The following is an 18,321-nucleotide window of genomic DNA, read 5'->3' as shown; positions in this document are numbered from 1 at the left end:
ATTAACTGACTGTAATGTGAGGCTCACCTTCTGCAAACACCATGAAGGAGCGTGACATGCTTGGAAACGAGGTGTGGAATTTTCTGACGAGAGTAACTGCATCCCTGGGGGTGAATTTCCACATGGTGCAGATCCATGATTGGGATTTTAGAGGAAGCATTTGAGCTGATTTACTATAAAAGGGAGGAGTGGGGGCTTTCCCCGGCGCAGCCTACTTTAAGAACACCTTGGGAAAACCCACCTCATTTCCTCCCAGGCCTGCAAGTCGCAGCAGAGCCAGGGCTATGGCAAAGGAAACTGTCAGGGCGAGGGCAAGTGTTCCTCTTGGCAATAAAACGACGGCTCACATCAGAGCACGGTGGAGACTCTGGGGTATGACATCACCGTTCCCCTCGCAACCTCAGAAACAAGCTACAGCTCTCAGAGGGAAAAGTGTTCCCAAAATGTAAAAATGTCCTCTTGTTATTAACTGGAACAACACTGCCAGTCCTTTTTTCATGGGAAGTGGGTTGTTCAAAACAGACAGGCTAAAACAAAGCTGTGAGGTCAGAGGTAGATGAGTTCTCAGAAGGTACTTCAAACATGATTTCATAACCGTTATTTCACAATTCATCACACCAGATGACTTGCAATGAAGTGTCTGTGTGTCACGTTGGATAAAAATCAAGCGCTGTTTGTGCTGGCATGTCAAGGCCACTGATTCCTATAGAATTATGCTGAACATTACATTGACCATTTCTGCTACAACTGCAGTTAGGAAATACAGCCAGGTGCCCATTTCTGTCAGGCAAAAGTGTTTATGTGTATGTTTAGTTGCTTAGCAGCTATCATCATTCCCAAATGAAGGAAACTGGCTATGAACAAAACTACTCCAACAATAAAGGATGATTTAAATCAAAATAATTGCACATTGCAAGTTAAGGGATGACAGATTGACAAAATTCAGACCACTCCTATTCAACATGATTCAAAAAGTCTAACATTATGGAATTACTTTCCGGCTCCAAATTGTGCGTCATCTAAAAGTTGTGCAATAATGTTACATAACGATAAAAACAACAAATAACGTCTTAAAAGATATAGGAGAGTTTCAGTAGATATACAAAAACTCAGATTGGGACTTGGACTAAACCCTGTAAAGTTGCTGTACATTTCAGACTTGGTAAAAACCTGAGCTGAAAAATCCAAACATTTTCTGCTCAAAGGATCAGGAACCTATGACACAATTTGCAGACACTGAGCTTTTTTTACCTCAAGTAATGTCTATAACCCCAATGTCTATATTGTAAAATATTAAATTCAAAATATAAGGAATGCATATTGCTATAATGAAAAAACACACACCATTTACAAAATATTTATGTACTGCTTGTATGTATATCTTGTAGAAAATCTTTTACAATTGATAGAATTATGTTTCACAATATACATTTCCATATATGCATAAGAAATTTTAGAATTTTTTAAGAGAAATATTTGAACTGTATTCCTCATATATTAGATTTTATGCTTTAACATATTTCATGCAGATATTCATACGTTCAATCTGACCTAAAAATCTCAGTTTTTGTGAACAACTGGAGGCGAAGAACTATGTTTTATTGGATGGTTATTCAAAATAGCGTTCAGTAAAGTGAAGGATATTCCATGGTGAGGTAAGTTTGATCTGATCAAAAGTTCCAGGTGAAGCATGACACCTTCTGTACACAGCCTGTGCATTAATGCAGCAACACTATGACATCACAGGCTAACCACCCAATGAATTGATATCAAGGAACAACAAAAGCAGGACTTTTCATGTCATTTCAAATCACTCTTCAGGTCAGAGGAGGGAATTTGATTATGATCCAAGAAATCAGCAGAGATCAGGAAGAGAAATGTAATGATTTCAATAGGTCTGGATCAAAGTCTGATTTGGCATTAGGCCCTGGCAATAATGCACGTACCCATAAACCATTCTTGAGCCGGCTTCAGAATACATTTGTAAAGAACTGAGCCTGTAACTCCACCTGGTAAAACAAAACACACAGACACAGATGTACACACATCGGCACATACATTAAATTAAAAAACCTATGTAAGTTGGACTGTTTGAGGGCGAGAATGTGACAGGTGGAACTTTGCATCAAAAGCAGAGGTGCCAAATCCTAAATGAAAAGGTATTTACAGGAGGCTCAAGAAGGGAGGTGGCATCATGATTAACTGACTTAATGTGAATGCTGTTAACCATTGCAAGGGTTGTGACATTGCTGTTGACCAGACAGCCCCATTTGCAGAGTTATAGCCCGGGGGGGTTGAGGAAAGTGGGGTGAGGGGGGTCTTTGGAGGGCGTATTTGCAGGTGGGCAATTGTGGAGGGAAAAGGGGCCTCTCTTCTGTTGCCTCACACATTGTGCTGTCCATGCTCCCCTTCCCTTACAGAGTGGTCTCCAAGGTCAGCCTTTAAGGAGGAACAGGGGAGAAAATAAATTGTGCCCTCCCTGCCTGTGTACACAAACGCTGACATCACCCTCCTCTGTTCAAAAGAAAACACTTTCAAACGTGAACGGAATTTTTTCGCCCAGCCACTCCAGACGCAGCTGTGCCGGACTTTCACCTCCACTGCGGCTGCCGTTACCAGGGGTGGAGCCAGCTGCCGCGCACATGCACAAACAAACACACGTGCACGAGCACACTGAAACAGGGGTTTGCGGTGTGATGATTCGCAGCTCAGAGGAACTAACTGGAGTCCTTGAGCAGCTTTCCCAAAATGAGAGCAGTGGAGTCCATGTGAACATCACTCCTTCCTGCCCGTTAACCAGGAAAGGGAAAAAGACTCGTATTCAGCATTCTGCTGGTAAATGGCCCTTCTCCCCAGGGATTGCTGGGCACGGGGAAAGCCCAGTTTGAAAGCACAGTCATGTGACTTCAGAGAAGCTAAGGCTAATACCAGCTGTCATCACAATACAAATGATAATTATGATCCTAGTGTATTTTTACCACATTGTGTGCTCCAGCTGAAATCTCAGTGCCTTTTTTTAGCTGTGAACCATATCTGGAAAGGAGTCAACCACAGCCTCCCACAAATCGACCAACCAAGGTTTAAAAACAAGGGTTTAAACGGCCAACTCAAGGGTCATGCTCAGTTCAAAAGAAAGTTTTTTTCGGTAATCAGTAATACTTTCAGTATTACAGAGAAGCAGCACATTCACATTTAGCTGCATGGAGACCGAGCATCTGACTGCTAATGTCATCTGGCTGATAATTAATATAGTGTCAGGGGAGAAAGCATGCTCCGACCAGCCAGCAGCCTCTCTGTTTCAGGAAACCGGCACCGTACACAGAGACCCCGTTGCTCTCTGGGTGACCTGCTCATGTGGGGACCCAAGGAGTGGTGCCTCAGCATCAAGTTTCTGAGACTGAAATCATCCAGAACTGAGTCAACGCTTCTGTGCTTAGGAGCTGAGTGTGATCTTGCAGCGGTCACCACGAGGTCATCTCAAAGGTACTTGGGCAAACAAACTGAGCCATCCTGAAATCACGGGGTGGCCCCTGAGGTCACTGGCAATATACACGGCACCCCCCCAGCCCCGTCTCAAAAACCACCAGACGTATGTTGACTTCACCATTCTGCCATGCATATGAATTGTGTTCAGTGGTTTTTCAGTGTGTACTGTGATGACAAATTCGAGCTGTCATGGGTTTGAATCCCAGAAGGGGCCACAGCAGGTGGACCATGCGTCTATCTCCAATAAAACAAATAGCAAATATAATGCACAGAGTTTAAATTGCCCTGATTACTATCATTGTCATTGTTATTTTTCTATTGTTATCAATAATAGCAATGATCCTAAATAACCACAATAATAATAATGTTGATCTCTGAATCCACAGCTGTAGCTGTACAGGAATGGATGCCTGGACTCACCGAACCACCGCGATATCCTGCGGTTGAATCCAATCAGCAGGCTGCGTTCATCCCACACATTCCTCCCGACGTCTACCTCTGTCACGCCTGGCCGGAGGGCGACCCCCCAGCCGCGCTCCTTAGTCCTAGAGAGCAGACTCATGGTTCCTCAGCCCCAGGGTACCAGAGATTTGTGGGAGGGGGAGGCAGGGCAGACAGGGATACAGGGAAAACCGGCACTCCAGTCCGCAGGTCCGTTCATGGGTTCCTACTCCAGTTTAATCCCGGTCTTTCTGAGCCGGAGAGAAAAAACGCTGCCGGTGCCACAGGTGGAAATGTAACTGATCTACCAGGTCTCGCGCACACGCTCACACTCGGCAACACGCCCCTCTGGGCAGGAGCCAAGGAGGAGGTGGAGCAAATGCGGAGGTGAGGGGAGCTGCAGGGCAGAGAGGTGGCAGGGAGTGTGCGTGCGTGCATATGTGTGTGTGTGTGTGTGTGTGCGTGTGCACTCTCAACCTGCCCCGGTACAAGCGCAGGAATGTGTGGAAGGAAGCCGGGGAACATTATCTCGCTCTCGACCCCTCGCTGCCTCGCTTCGACTTGCTCCTTGGCGTGCTGCGTAGGTAGCCAGGTAAAGCTGAGCCGCTGGCTCTTAGGACAACAGCAGCCACTGTCTGCGGCGGACAGGGAGACACCCCCTATAACCTCACTGTACACGCAACCTTAGTTTAGATTACTCTGTTATACTCCCCGGAAATACATACCATTATCACACATGAAGGCACACAAGCAATGAGGGTCATACTGTATCAAACAAGGAACAAACTTCATACAAGGGTTCTGTGTACACTTGCTTGCCAGAAAACATAAAACAAACAGGAGATTAAGACCTAAGAAGCTGAGTTGGAAAATCTTAGCAGATTATCAAACTCATATTACCATGTGGTATTAACGTACTGCAAACTATGACTGTGTCCTGAAACACACCACAAACTCCTCAACCTTTTGTGGAGTTGAGTCCAATAGCTGGGAATTAAAATAAACCCAATACAAATTTACAATGAAATGCAGGTAAAAAGGTACACATATAATACAGTCAATGGCCCTCTGCCTGTAGTCAGGAGGGAGTTAGGGAGAGCACTTTGAGACAGGGAGGTTCATATGCTCCCCTGGGGGCGAGGTTTTATTAAACACTCTCAAGCACTGTGCAGAGATCCGCCGAAGGTGTGCGCCATGACTAACCCGCCAGCTCCCACTTGGACAGGCTGTGACAGGGAGGAGGGCTCATTATTAACAGTGCTCATTACTAACCCCGCAAAACTGACTCAGCGCTAGAGACGTTCCCTCTCACACGTGTCAGACGGGCCCCCAGGCCGCCCTGAGCCCAGCGCCCCAAGCACGGCTGGAGCGAGTCGAGTCAGAGCGGATGGCTGCCAAATACTGGCTCAGTCTCACAGCAGTTAACATTATCTACAACATCATATTAGTATAATGGTGTTTTTTTCAGTAGTCTAATGACTAATCTAATGCAGTCTGACCAGTCAGTTCCTCATTTGCCTGCCTGGTATACCAAAACGCATTTATTCCTGATCAAATGTAACATTAGAAACCTGGGCACAGTTTAGAAATCTGAACATCCTCCAATTAACTGGAGAACATATTGCAAAAACAACATTGATAAGGAATTAGTCAGATATCAGAATCTAAGTAATTATGCTTATTTGATAGCCCCCATGCTAAATGTTTAAAATTTCATGTTATTTTTAAAATGCAGACAGAGGTGCGACATTCAGTCCAGACAAACAACAGAGACTGAACGTGATCACCTGCCTCAGTGGACAGGCTCACAGCCACAGAGGGTGTCGCCCTATGGTTTAAAGCCGTGATGTCATAAGTGACCTATTACTGCCTTTGAAGGGGCCAGCAACGGTCAGCGGTGCAAAGGGCATGGGGCTCGTGTGGGCAGGGAGAGAAGGTCAGCGCTAGCCTCCCCCCGACACGTCTGCTCTGCGACCTCCAGTGACACCGGCACATAGCCGCGGAGACTGCAGACTCTGGGTTGGTGATCTGCCATGCATGTACAGGGCAGGGGTCAAAGGGCAGAGGTCAGAGAGAGGTTAAGGTCTGGGAGCTCCCTCATTTTCTCATGAATTCAGGGCTTGTGAGTCATACACAGGCTGAATTCCAAGCTAAAACAACAGTGGCCATACAAAAAAAATGTTATTCTGCACAGAGATTTCCCCCATCAGTTGTACAATATGCAGCTCACACTATAAGGACAAATCCTCATTGCTCTAGTAAGTTACTCAATACACTGCAGATTTAGCCTTTTCTTTATTGTTTAGTTTAAAAAGGAAATATGGAACCACATCAGACTGAGCCTGGCCTCAATTATAATAACAAAGTGACTGGGTTTTAAAGGGGCTTTCACACTGGCAGTAAGAACCTGGATTGATTCATTTTGGCCCCGGCTCACAGTCTTCTTTTAAATTGCTTTTCTGCAGCATATGCTGTAAAGTGCTCCTTCGGAAACCTCCAGAATTCTGGTAGTAACAAAAATGCAACATGACTTCTGAAAACTGAGAACAGAGCTGAAACGCAATGTCACACTTGAGGCTGAGGATCTGAGAGGGGAGGTCCAGATAAGTAAAGTCTCAGATTTTCTGGAACAGGCCAGAGCTAGAGAGGATTGCTGTTTATACAGTACATTAATGCAGATGGGACTGTTTAAGAACTTCATCATCCGCCACTATACATGGACACTTTGTTGACGTTCCCTGTGGAACACTACCATTAATACATGTTTGATAGAAACAACATTTATGCACCAGTCAATTGGTGCTTTTTCTCACAGCACCAAGAATTTCATCTTGACAGATTACTAGTCACACATTGCATGTGAGCCCATGGGTAATCATAACATGAGAGAAACCATGTCAGGTGTTCAACATCTCTGCCAATGTGTGGGAAACATACCTGCAAAATACAATACGTCTGTGCTGCTGGAGATGCAAAAAACACACTAAAGTAATTTATGTTAAAAGACTAAGAGGGTTGTACCTGAGTTTGAGGAGATCTCACTGGTGCATTGTGATTTGTGACTTTGTACAAAATGATACACTTTCCTTAGCTGCAGGGAGTGACTGGAAACATCTTATTTACATACATAGTATGACCTTTTAAGTCAAGTCTGAAAAACAACATTTGGAGGCTGCTTACCCTCCTCAACAAACATTACAATACTGGCTGCAGAGAAACAGCATGCATAATAGTGTACCAGTCTTTTTTGCAGGGCAAGGGCAAGACATTTCAACAGCTAGAGTAGCAATCCAGCACAAACAGTAATTTTTTTGCCACTGAGACAAATGCTGATCTTGTAATTACAGTCAAAGAGATACATGGAGCTAAGAATAGCTCAATTTGGAAAGTCTTCCAATAATTATTAGGGTAACTGCTCACACAACAAAAACATGTAATAGGAGGTTAAGTGTGACTTTCTATTGTAGCCTTAGTGTATGCAAACTAGGCAACAGCTACTGGGTGAACATACAACATACTGACATTCTCTCTCTCTCTCTCTCTCTCTCTCTCTCACACACACACACACACACACACACACACACACACACACACACACACACACACACACACACATAAATCAATCATTTCCCAACCTTCACAAATCAGTTAGAAGTGCAGGATCTCTTCAGACTGACATCTGGACATGTACTGAGGTATTTCAGAATTTGGAGAATTCCTCTTTTGACGGGGTCTTGTATTTACTGCCGGCAGATTACCCACAATGCATTTCCTCAGACTGTACATTTAATGGGGCCATTTCACATTCCTTGAAAGGGTAAAACGTAATAAATACTTTTAAACCAGAGTTTGATTTGAACAAAGAAAGAGAGCAACCTGACCTTGCACAGATAGCTATTTATCATACATGTTATGGCAAGTGCTCTGTTTGGAGAGGGAGGGGGTGATGATCTATTTGCTGGCTTTGCTCACTTCTTCCAGATATGGCCATTTCACTACACCACGATCACACTGAGGGGGAAATAAATCAGCTCTCTGCTTGATTTGAAATCCGAGAGGAAATCCACAAGTCAGGAATGGATGTGCTTAGAAACCGAATACGCTTCTGCCCTACTGAGAAAGAATATGGGCTGGTAAAACCAAATGTATTACAATCATAAAATACCTTTATTATTACCTAAATACCTTTACGAATTCACTATGTGCTTGCATATGTGTGTGTGTGTGTGTGTGTCTGCATGTGTGCATGTGTGTGTGTTTGCATGTGTGTGTGTGTGTGCATGTGTGTGTATGTATGCACATGTGAGTGTGTGCATGTGACTGTTTGCATGTGTGTGTGCGTCTGTGCATTTTGAACAAGGGAATCTTGTAGACCATTATGTTTTGATTATTTGCCAATTTACAGTGGCTATATGACCCTGCAAAGACGGTATTGCAACCATCAATGCAACCATGGACAAGGGTTTTTGTTTATCCTGCATCTCTGTGTCTCTCCATCCACAGTATAATAGAGCTCTGTTCTGAAATCACAAGGGTTATCACTGTGTCTCTTGTGTCATGAAAAAAACAAGGGATTTCTCATTTGCAAGGCCAAACCAGGTTAATAAACTGGCACTGCCTGCTCAAACATACATTGATATTTATCTGTGTGTGTCTACATCACCCCTAACTCATAAGTACACACACCTGTACACAGGCATAAGTGCATTTACACACATATTCATGAATGTACACATGCATGTTGACACACAAAAATACACATGCAAACATATACAAATATACACACCTACACATGCATGGCCATATGCATGCACGTATACACGCACGCACACACGCGCGCACACACACACGCACACGCACACACACACACACACACACACACTTCCCATTGATGAGAACTTGGTGAAGTGTAGGACCTGTTCCAAATGACAATCTCACACATGCTGAAGTACTATGGAAATGTTCATATGGGGAATGTAATGCTTTCTTTAACGTATCTTCAACAACTGATTCCCATTAATGTTGTATAGCTCTTTAAAGTCTTCCAGCCATCTTGCATGATCATAACATGATCAAATGAATACAGATATTTACCATCAATTCACATATTTTGTGTTGGACTCATGCTGTGCAGAAGGTCTGATGTAAACTCAGTCTGATTACTTGATGAAACCTGCTGTTCCACTTCATAGACCTGCTCTCAAGCCCAAAGGTGGCAGCTCAATTCAATCATTAACTCAACCATGCTCCTGTGGTTAGTGTAGTATTGGAATTACTACTACATCACAAACTATGGTCTATGGTCTATGGTCACAAACCTCTCAGTGCAGAACTATAACTGTAGCCAAAGGGGGGGTCCACAGACACAGAAGTAGGAAGCTGGGAGGTTGGAATGAATGAGTGTCAATTTTCAGAAAACATAGCTGTGAGGCTGCCAAGTGATTAAATACTGCATTGTGGCAGTGTTTTGTAAAGAGTAATTCCAGGTGTTTACCATGGTTACCATGGTCTACCATGGTGCAAAATATGAGGGTGAATGACAATATGAAAATAAAGCTTTATTAGGCCAAAACTGCAACAAGTGTAAACAAAATGGTCGCATCCACCTGCTGTTTCCCAGCATGCCCTAAAAGTAAAACCACGACTGCACCCTGCACCCCAACCCCTGACCCTGCTGAACAGGAACAGGTGTAATGAATTCTCCCTCCTCCTGTATGCGCATACCACCCCAGCATGTGGTAAACCCCTCTAATGTGACATGATGGTGTTAATCATACAAGTAAAAGACTATTACAGTAATGTATCCTATCTACTAAAAGACTAAAACAGTAATGATTAATCAACATCAAACACACAAGACAAGAACAACTACCACCCTGGGGCAAATATAACCAAACATTAACCAATATTAACAAACAACGCAGACATAAAACAATACAGACAACCACCTTCCTTTCTTCCCCTGTCAAAATACATGCTTGCTCTCCCATCTGAGTATAGGGTCAAACAGTCAGTCTCTCAGCAATCAGTCCAGTAGTGACGTCCTATATCACAAGGGCATTACAAAGAGCATTCTTCTGTTAACAGCTCATTTCTGATAAAACAGTGAGATAGCACCCCTGTAATTCCCAGATCTGTACTGGCTAGTGTACAAAGGACATCTTGTGACATGCTTCCTTTTGCACGTTGAGGTCTTTAGCACACCGCAGGGATTACAGTGGATTACCTCCTTGTGCCCTGGGAAATCAGCAAGTATTCTTTTAATCGCGGGGCTGCAGACTTGGGCGGAATAGCTGGGATTCCAGCCGGAGTGACTCCAGACTCCTAACTCGAATTCTTCACATTCCTGTTTGGTATCTGTGGAGCCCCAGTAAAGATGTCAGGAGGGAAAAAATGCTGTCGACCACAGCGCCCCCAACTCCCCATCTCACACTCCCTCCAAACCTTCAGAGACTGCCTATCTGTAACATATCTTTGGAGGTGGGGAGTAGCAATCTGTATTAAATTAATAGGCTTTTTGACAATCCAGTAATTGTATGGTGTTGCAATTTACAACAGCTTGCCACTTCAAGGCCCCTGTACATACAGTGCAGGCAGAGAGCTCTACTGCAATAATGTATTAAGACATGTCCTTACATTGCATTACATGTATTTAGCAGATGCTCTTATCAAGAACTTCCAGAGCAGAAGTGTATCAATCCACGTTATATGAGCAACGGTGCCAGACCTACCTAACCCTCCCAGAGCAGCAAGTGCAGACACACTCATAAGACAGTTATTACAACAGACAGGTGGTGATGGAAGTGAGTCACCGCCTGCTCACCGTTAAGCTCTTTGAGATCCATGAAAGGCGCCATATCACTGCAATTCAGCATTACTGTTATTGTTCATTCACAAAGTCTGTGCAAGGTCAGGTGATTAGCCAGTTTGCTGGCTAACAGTTTATTCAGGACTGATACGGTCTGTGAATATTCCACTGAGGGATTTATTGTTTTTACATTATTTTACCTTACATTATTGCCATTCAGCAGATGCTCTTAACCCAGATGACCTACACAGGCTACAATTTTATCCATGTATACAGCTGGATATTTATTGAGACAATTGTGGGTTAAGTACCTTGCCAAAGGGTACAGAAACAGTGCCCCAATGACCTCAGCAGGCCTTTTGGTTATAGGCTAGGCTCCTTACCACTACACCACACTGCCCAGTTATTGTTCAGTTATCGGTAAAGTGTTCAAACTAGAATCAAGGACTAGAATCAACGTGACCTTGTGGTCGGGGAACTGGATGGATGCAGGTTTGAGTCTATGGTGGGACAATGCTGTTGCGCGCTTGAGAGATGTACCTAACCTGGAATGAAGCAGTGAACATCCAGCTGCGTAATCGGATAATCTGTAAGATATCTAATCGCCCTGAACATGGAAATCTGCCAGCATGTTATATACTGAGTATGAAGTCATACACTGGATAAAGTCATACACTGGATATTAAGTCACACACTGAATATAAAGTCATACACAGGACACAAGCACTGCATCATCCAATCTTTATTCCACATTAACCAAACCACAGTGGCGGGCATTGGAGATGAAACAATCCCACAGGAAGTTCTGTATTACTGAGAAAGAGAGTGAGACAGTGCCAAAGAGAAGTCTTTTAGTAAAACGCAACACTTTGTAAAGTTATAACGTTGTTTATTTCGATTTGTTTAGTATTAATGTACTCTGTGTGTAAATGTTTGGTTTGCTGTGGAAATATGGACATACATTTGCCATGTCAATAAAGGATATTCCTGTTCAGACTGGAGGCATCCTTCCAGTTTGGTAGAAACAATGATGATCCATCTCTACTTTGTTATCAATGAAAATCTGTTCAAGGAGTACAAAGCTGTACTGATAACTCTGGGCACCTTAAAGGAGGAGAGGGTTCCGAGCAGCAGCCCGGAACTGCAAGTAATCACTGCTGACAGCTCTCCCCGCCTCTTTACAGAACCCAACTCTTTTTAATTAAGGGGGTCTGGCTATAGAAAGGATCAACAAAATTGCCACAGAGACAAATATGACCTCATCCTGGTCATGACCAAGTCATTACAAAGACAGTTCTCACTAGGCATTCCTTTGTGTGTGTGTGTGTGTGTGTGTGTGTGTGTATGGCAAAAGATGTGTGTGCTTCTGCGTGTGTTTGTGTGTTCTGTCCTGCTACAGGGCTGTTGAGGGCAGCCCCATTCTTTGCCCTCCTTCCCACACCAATTAGAGACGCCAACGCGACGGGCCGACGCTCATAAAAATATTCAGAGCCGGTTGTTACAAACCTCGACCCGCAGGCCGAGTCCAATTTCAGAACTTCCTCTATTTTCACTGCTTGTTTCCTGGTACCGTGACACGGCAATAGTCATTTCACATGTAAATATCATTTTGTTCACAAATGAGAATTTCTTAAGATAATAGCCTTTACTACTCGGCCCAGATAATCATTCACTAAAAAAATCCATTCAATGGCTGAAAATATTCTCCTCTGTTCATATTTATTTTTTATATACCTCATTCATTCCATCCTTACGTCATTCAATGTGTGTGTCCTGCACCTCTCTTGTTGTTTCTTGTTCCACTACTGTTGGATGGTATTTGTTGTCACCTTGTAAATCATTGTGTGAATGCAATAAGAGAGACACTGGAACCAGGGTCAAATTCCTTGTATGTGTAAAAGCATACCTGGGCTATAAAGTCTGATTCTGATTCTAAAAGCTTGCGGATGTTTTACGTAGACTCAAACAGAGTGTGGCTGTCCCTTTCCTGGATGGAGACTGGCCCAGTCCCTTGTTCAGGAACCATGGTGGGAAATGGGAATGGAGTTTCCCAGCCAATGGGGTCATTTAGTCTGTGAATAGCAGAAGGGTCAAGATCACAATTTCCTTCGATGGCCGCACATCACAGAACAAAGGAAGATAGGCCTTCAGCAACTTTAGGTGTGTGTGTGTGTGTGTGTGTGTGTTACCGGTAAGTTAAGGGGTGTTCAGTCATTTTTCATTCCATGCCAGACTTCAAATCACTCCATAGGACCAGGATTGGGAAACACTCCCCTGATCAGAAGGTAATTGATAATGCTTCTGAACCTGCTGACCGAGCTTTTCATTTTAAATAAAGGCCACCCATCAGAGGCTGATATCTCTTAGCACTAACTTTGCACAGTTTGTGTTGAATGGCAGCTGGTAGCTGCTCATGTTCCAATGGTAGCAAAGATTGGGCTGCACTAAATTGGCGGAGGCATCACAAGAAATGAAAGTTAGCCAGCTGCTAACAGGTGGTCCAAATTTAAATTAGCCTGCCTATTTATCCTGCAGAACGATCATTAGCAGGTCCAAGATAATTACTGAACAAAGATAAGATCTATGCTTCTCCTATGTGTAACCCACCAGCTGTCACTCATACCCTAAATTGTGACATTGTGACATTGACAAACTCTGACAGGCGGGTGGCTCATAATCCCAGCATATTGATGGCAGGTCGTTCTGGAGTACCTCGTCCCAGAGACACAAACCGAGGATTATGTCCCATAATCCTCACTGCATCTAATCCCCCTCCCCCACCCGACACACACTGAGAGGAAATATGAATGTGCTTGAGTGGCCTGTTATTGTGGAGGATATCTGCAAAACATCTGCTGGTAATGTGCTTACAAATGGGACTACTGCCCGTGCAAGCCGCGCCGCTGCCATAATGCCACATCATCCACAGGCCTCTCAGATTACCCCAGTGCTAGGTGACGTACAGTGCTTACACAATGTGCATCGCAGGCATCATTGCAGCACCAAGCGCTCACTGAACCTCCCACGGTGAATGGCACTTTACTTTTTACTTTACATTTTCCAAACAAAACCTTCATGGGGTCAGGAAATTAAAAAAAAAAAAAAACAGAAGTGGTTGTTTATCTGTTGGGGTTACAGTCAGTAAAAATGATAAGCATTTACACAATCTGTAAGAGGAAGTATTAAACAACTCTGCCTGATTCTTAACAGTGACATATTTAAGTGTCACATAAATGCTGAGGGTTAGACGGAATTTGTTGCAAGGATGTGCTTCTGCAGTATGTGGATTCTGGCCAAGGGCACAAAGCAATTTCACTGAAGGCATCAGCCATTTAATGGGTACTTGAATTCAATATCAAAAATGCTGAGGCTGCTCTAGACTCTTAGATAAACTGATTATGAACCTGAAGAGTGTGACCAGAGTTCAAACAGAATCAGCTGTGTGATCCATCACTTAATCTCACACGCAGCTCGGTGACCGTTCGCGGCCGCCATGCGGGAGGTGACCCGAGGGCACGGGAGGTAGCGGTCACAGACACGTCCTTGTGTGCGCAAAGCAGCGGCACGCAAAAGAATAACAGCCTCTTTGTGCAGGCAGGTCGTCTGCGCATGTGCATTCATGTGAAGCAGCTGCAGTAGTAATTGAACTATGCAAATATCCCCACTGGGAACAATCATAACTGGGTAAGTGAATGGAGCCACAGTGCATACATTAAATAACAACTGAGGATGAAAACACAGTAAAGTCAGAGACTTATTTCCATTGTGGTCGTCTGGGGCTGTCTGCACAGCTCCGTCCCAATCTGCGTGCCAGTACAGGTGTCTTAAGGGAAAGCATGGCACTTCACTCCTGAGACGGATGTGGCAGGATGAGTCGAAATAGTTTCTCAGAGTCAAAGGTGCTGCGTGGGAGGAGGATCCTCTTTTAAGGTGCTAGGCTTGCCTGCTTAAGCTGGAGGTATGAAAAAAAAAAAACGCTCCCGTTCTTGGGCTGGTGGGTGGATTAATCAAATCCCAGAAATCCCTGCTGGAAGGAGAGACCAGGGGAGGCCACGCCCCCAGCCTGGAGCCAATGGGACGACAACTGTCAAGATGGTGAGCCAATTCGATGAGGGCCTTACTGGTGGCAATCAAGTGAACTGAGGCTGTTTTGTGGCAAAATGGCCTTGGTTTTGCGAATGTGCCCACACTGTAGCTGTGATCTCTTAAACATACATACTCTTAAACAACTACAAATGTACTCACTACTTAGGACAGAAATGAAACCATTTGGACTCAAAGGCAAATAGTGGGGGGGGGGCTGCATCTCTTTCTTATATCCCTAAAAGGAAAGACAATGAATGTGTGCCACCAAAAGGACGAATAGAGATAGGTATCCAGCGCGTTATGGGAAGTCTAACATGGCTCTGAAAACTAATTTGCTTGTGACTAATTTGTTCATTTGCTTGTGTTTATAATACTGCCATCCACAGTATCTATAGCATAGCTCAGTCAAACTGGGGATGGGGCCGCATGTCTGTCCATGAGTGCTGATGATAATTCAACCGAAATCGAAGAAAGAGGAATCAAACTGAGACGGGCAATCGCAAAAGTCTCATTGCAACAGTACAGGAAACGCCAATGGCTAGGTATGATGCGACTTCCCTCATCAAGACCCAGTGACAGCCGTCCGTTTGAGCTGAAGCCCTGATCTGCCCTCACAGTGCAATGATGTTTCTCCTGCAGCTGTCTGTCACCGAGGAAAGACAAACACAGATTACCGCCATTTAATCTAATCTCTCACAGTGATTTAGGGGACACTTAAGGCTGAGGTCTAAACAATAAACAGCAGTTTACCTTTTACCGTACATTTTATCACATAACATACAAATAACTGGAGCTTGAAATTCAGTTTTCTGTTCTTTTACTATTAATATTATTACTACTATTATAGGTCCTTGGATATTTAAAAGATGAATCCAGCCAAGGTAAACTCCGGCTGCCTTGTAAATGTCGTGGATCTTTGGTTCAACACTCTGTCAATATTTTTGACCAATCAGAGACATTTTGTTGTGAAGGCTTTCTAAAATTCCACACAGTGGCTGAAATTGTGGTCTCGCCACTGCGTTGGTCTCTGATTGAAAGGTGCGTGGACATGTAAATAAAAATCACTATAAAAACAATTTTGAAAACCACTCCTTCTCAGCATAGCTCAGCATAGCCATAACTTGGAGGCTTGGAGCTCTCTGACCAGCAGCCATTTCTGAGGGCCAATCCTCTCACTGCACAAAAACACGGTACATGAGCTAGTACCACATTGTAGCAGTTTCAATTAACAGGCCCCCTGTTTTACGCTATCCCTGAATGACTGAGTATACTTTGGCTTCTTGCAGTTGGAGAATGGAATCTGTAGTAAGTCCCCTTTACAACACAGAGGGTCTGGGGGGGTTACATGTCTAGAGCATGTGTCTGCAGTTAAGTATATTAGCTAAGGAAAGTACTTTCTAATTGGCTAGACAACCACCATTTGGCATTCCCAAGGACCATTCCATGTTAGCATATCAACTCTATACCCTCGGTAACAGTATCTTAAGGAACACTGTCTGGTATGGGCAAGTTACAGGGTCAGAGGTTACGTATATGAGATGTATATAAAGAAGAAATGTTTAACAGCAAACAGGCTGTTCCATCTAGGCTTATGATTTTCCCAAGTAGTCTAGAGACTTCTGATGAATGAAGCGGTTGTGTGCAAATGAACATCATCCATCACGGGACCATTTCTGACAATGCAGTACTTTGAATACTGACAGTCAAGCCTAGCAGGTGCCACCTTTAAGATCATCATTAGGATGGGGCTTGAACCTCCCCCCTGCCTTCCAGGGATGAGTCATAATGCCAGCAAACTGGCACAGAGCATTTCACCCTGGCACCAAGCCGTCTATAATATTGCGCAATCGTACTCTTCACAGGTAACAGGCCATTACGAAAGCAGCTTGATTGCAGCTGCAGTGATGTAACAGGCGTCCTCTTCCTGCTCAGTTCTGAAGGCCTCAGTCTTAAGCAAAGGGTATTCTGTGGGTGGCGACGTGTCGATTTCAGCGTATCCCCAGACACAAGCTTCAGGCCTTTGCAAGACGCAATTCGCTTTTTTATGAAATATTCCAAGCGATAAACAGGAGCAGAGACGTAATGTTTTCTCTCTACCGGCCAGCGGCGTAGCGCAGTTGGGATGTTTTTGGCCTGGTTTCTTGAGCCAACCAGCCGCCCTATCCCTGAGCAGACCATTTAATCAGAACTGCTCCAGTGAACATCCAGCTGCATCAGTGGACTGTTTTGTGGATGCTTCGTAAATCACAGGCATCTGGCAAGCAAAGACCTGATGATAAAGCTGTCTCATGAGCAATGCACTGCTCTGAGAACGTACGCTGCAAGGCTCAATGCTTGCAGAAATGCTGCAGAGACACAGTTACTGCTGTGTTCACCAATTTCAGATTTCACACCAAACTCACTCTCTCTCTGTCTCCAATCACAGGGGCAGTCACTCTGAGGCCCCTTTTTCCCTCACCAGCACAAGGCAAGTTCAGATTCCTTCTCTACGAAGGTCAGCTTGGCTCTGAATCACATGCTTAAGCCACCGCTTGCGGTGTGGAACTCTGGACTAAATCCAATGATGGGTCACAACGTTCATAGAAAAGCGCACAGAGAATTGAAATACCCTCAGGCAAACAAAGAGAGTATTTTAATCAAAGTATATTTAAATTATGGCCCTCTTCAACAGAAATAAGTTTGTGAACTCATGTTAAAACACAGTGAAGTCTCCAACAGACAGGCAGGTTTTACATTAATATTTATACATACCTTCAGACAGTTTTATTGTCCCTTTTTAGAGAGTGCTGCCTGGACAGCCCAGTTTTTCCCAGTTGAGGAAGGTAAAAAAATTCCAGGTCGTGAAAAAAGGGCTTCTCTCCCTTTCCCTGGCGTTTAGGGTATAACAGCGCTGTCCCTCTCCTGAGTGTATCTCTCACTCCCTGACTCACACCTGTCCCTGACTGGTTGTCCGGGAAAACGAAGGAAACGCCCAATCCAATTAGCGCCCTCTGAAAGAGAACGATCTGGCCCCGCCCCCACCCAGACAGGGCCCGCCCCCTCATCTGTGCTGGCCTGCAGGCTGGGCAAGGAGACAAAGACATGGCTTGCTTTATTTGGATTGGTCCTGTGCAGATTTTTGAACAGATTTGACTTTTATGGCATGTGGAGAGGCTCATATAGTGTGTTTAGTGAACTGGAAGACCCATCCAGGTCATTTTCTGATCAGTAATCTGCACAGAACCTGATAAAGAAAAACAAAACAATCCTACAGTTTGCATAACTGTGCTTGGCAGCACACACTGTGCTGTCCTGCCAGAGCTGACGTACGAGCCTTCTCCCCTCAGTGGCCAGAATATCACTACAGAGCCACATAGATACAATAACAACAACACGTAATCCCACCCATCTTGGATTCAGATTTCTCTCCTGTTTAGTAACATTATTCTCTGTGAACGCAAGACACTTGTCTACGTCAAGCCAGGCTGGCTGTGCCATCTCTAGCACATGCACAAACAATA

General features: G+C 44.2%; 1 protein-coding gene across 5 annotated transcripts in view; it reads right to left on the bottom strand.

Moving 5' to 3' along the window:
• LOC118791917 (pleckstrin homology domain-containing family G member 3-like) overlaps positions 1-18,321 on the bottom strand; it is a 67,807-nt gene that overhangs the window by 30,538 nt on the left and 18,948 nt on the right. For 3 of the 5 annotated variants that reach the window (XM_036549446.1, XM_036549447.1, XM_036549452.1), the window contains exons 1-2: positions 3,907-4,202; positions 1,947-2,009 (exon numbers count right to left, since the gene is read on the bottom strand). The exons of 1 other annotated variant lie outside the window; for it this stretch is intronic. In XM_036549446.1, coding sequence (XP_036405339.1) covers positions 1,947-2,009; positions 3,907-4,048 — 205 coding nt within the window. In that variant the 5' untranslated portion in view covers positions 4,049-4,202. Of the gene's footprint in view, positions 1-1,946; positions 2,010-3,906; positions 4,203-18,321 lie in introns of those variants that run through there. One more of the 5 variants, XM_036549448.1, reaches the window with a different exon arrangement.

Source organism: Megalops cyprinoides, chromosome 17 (genome assembly GCF_013368585.1).
Source record: "Megalops cyprinoides isolate fMegCyp1 chromosome 17, fMegCyp1.pri, whole genome shotgun sequence".
NCBI lineage: Eukaryota > Metazoa > Chordata > Actinopteri > Elopiformes > Megalopidae > Megalops > Megalops cyprinoides.
The sequence above is the reverse complement of the archived record's forward strand: the minus strand, read 5'-3'. Positions and strand labels throughout refer to the sequence as shown.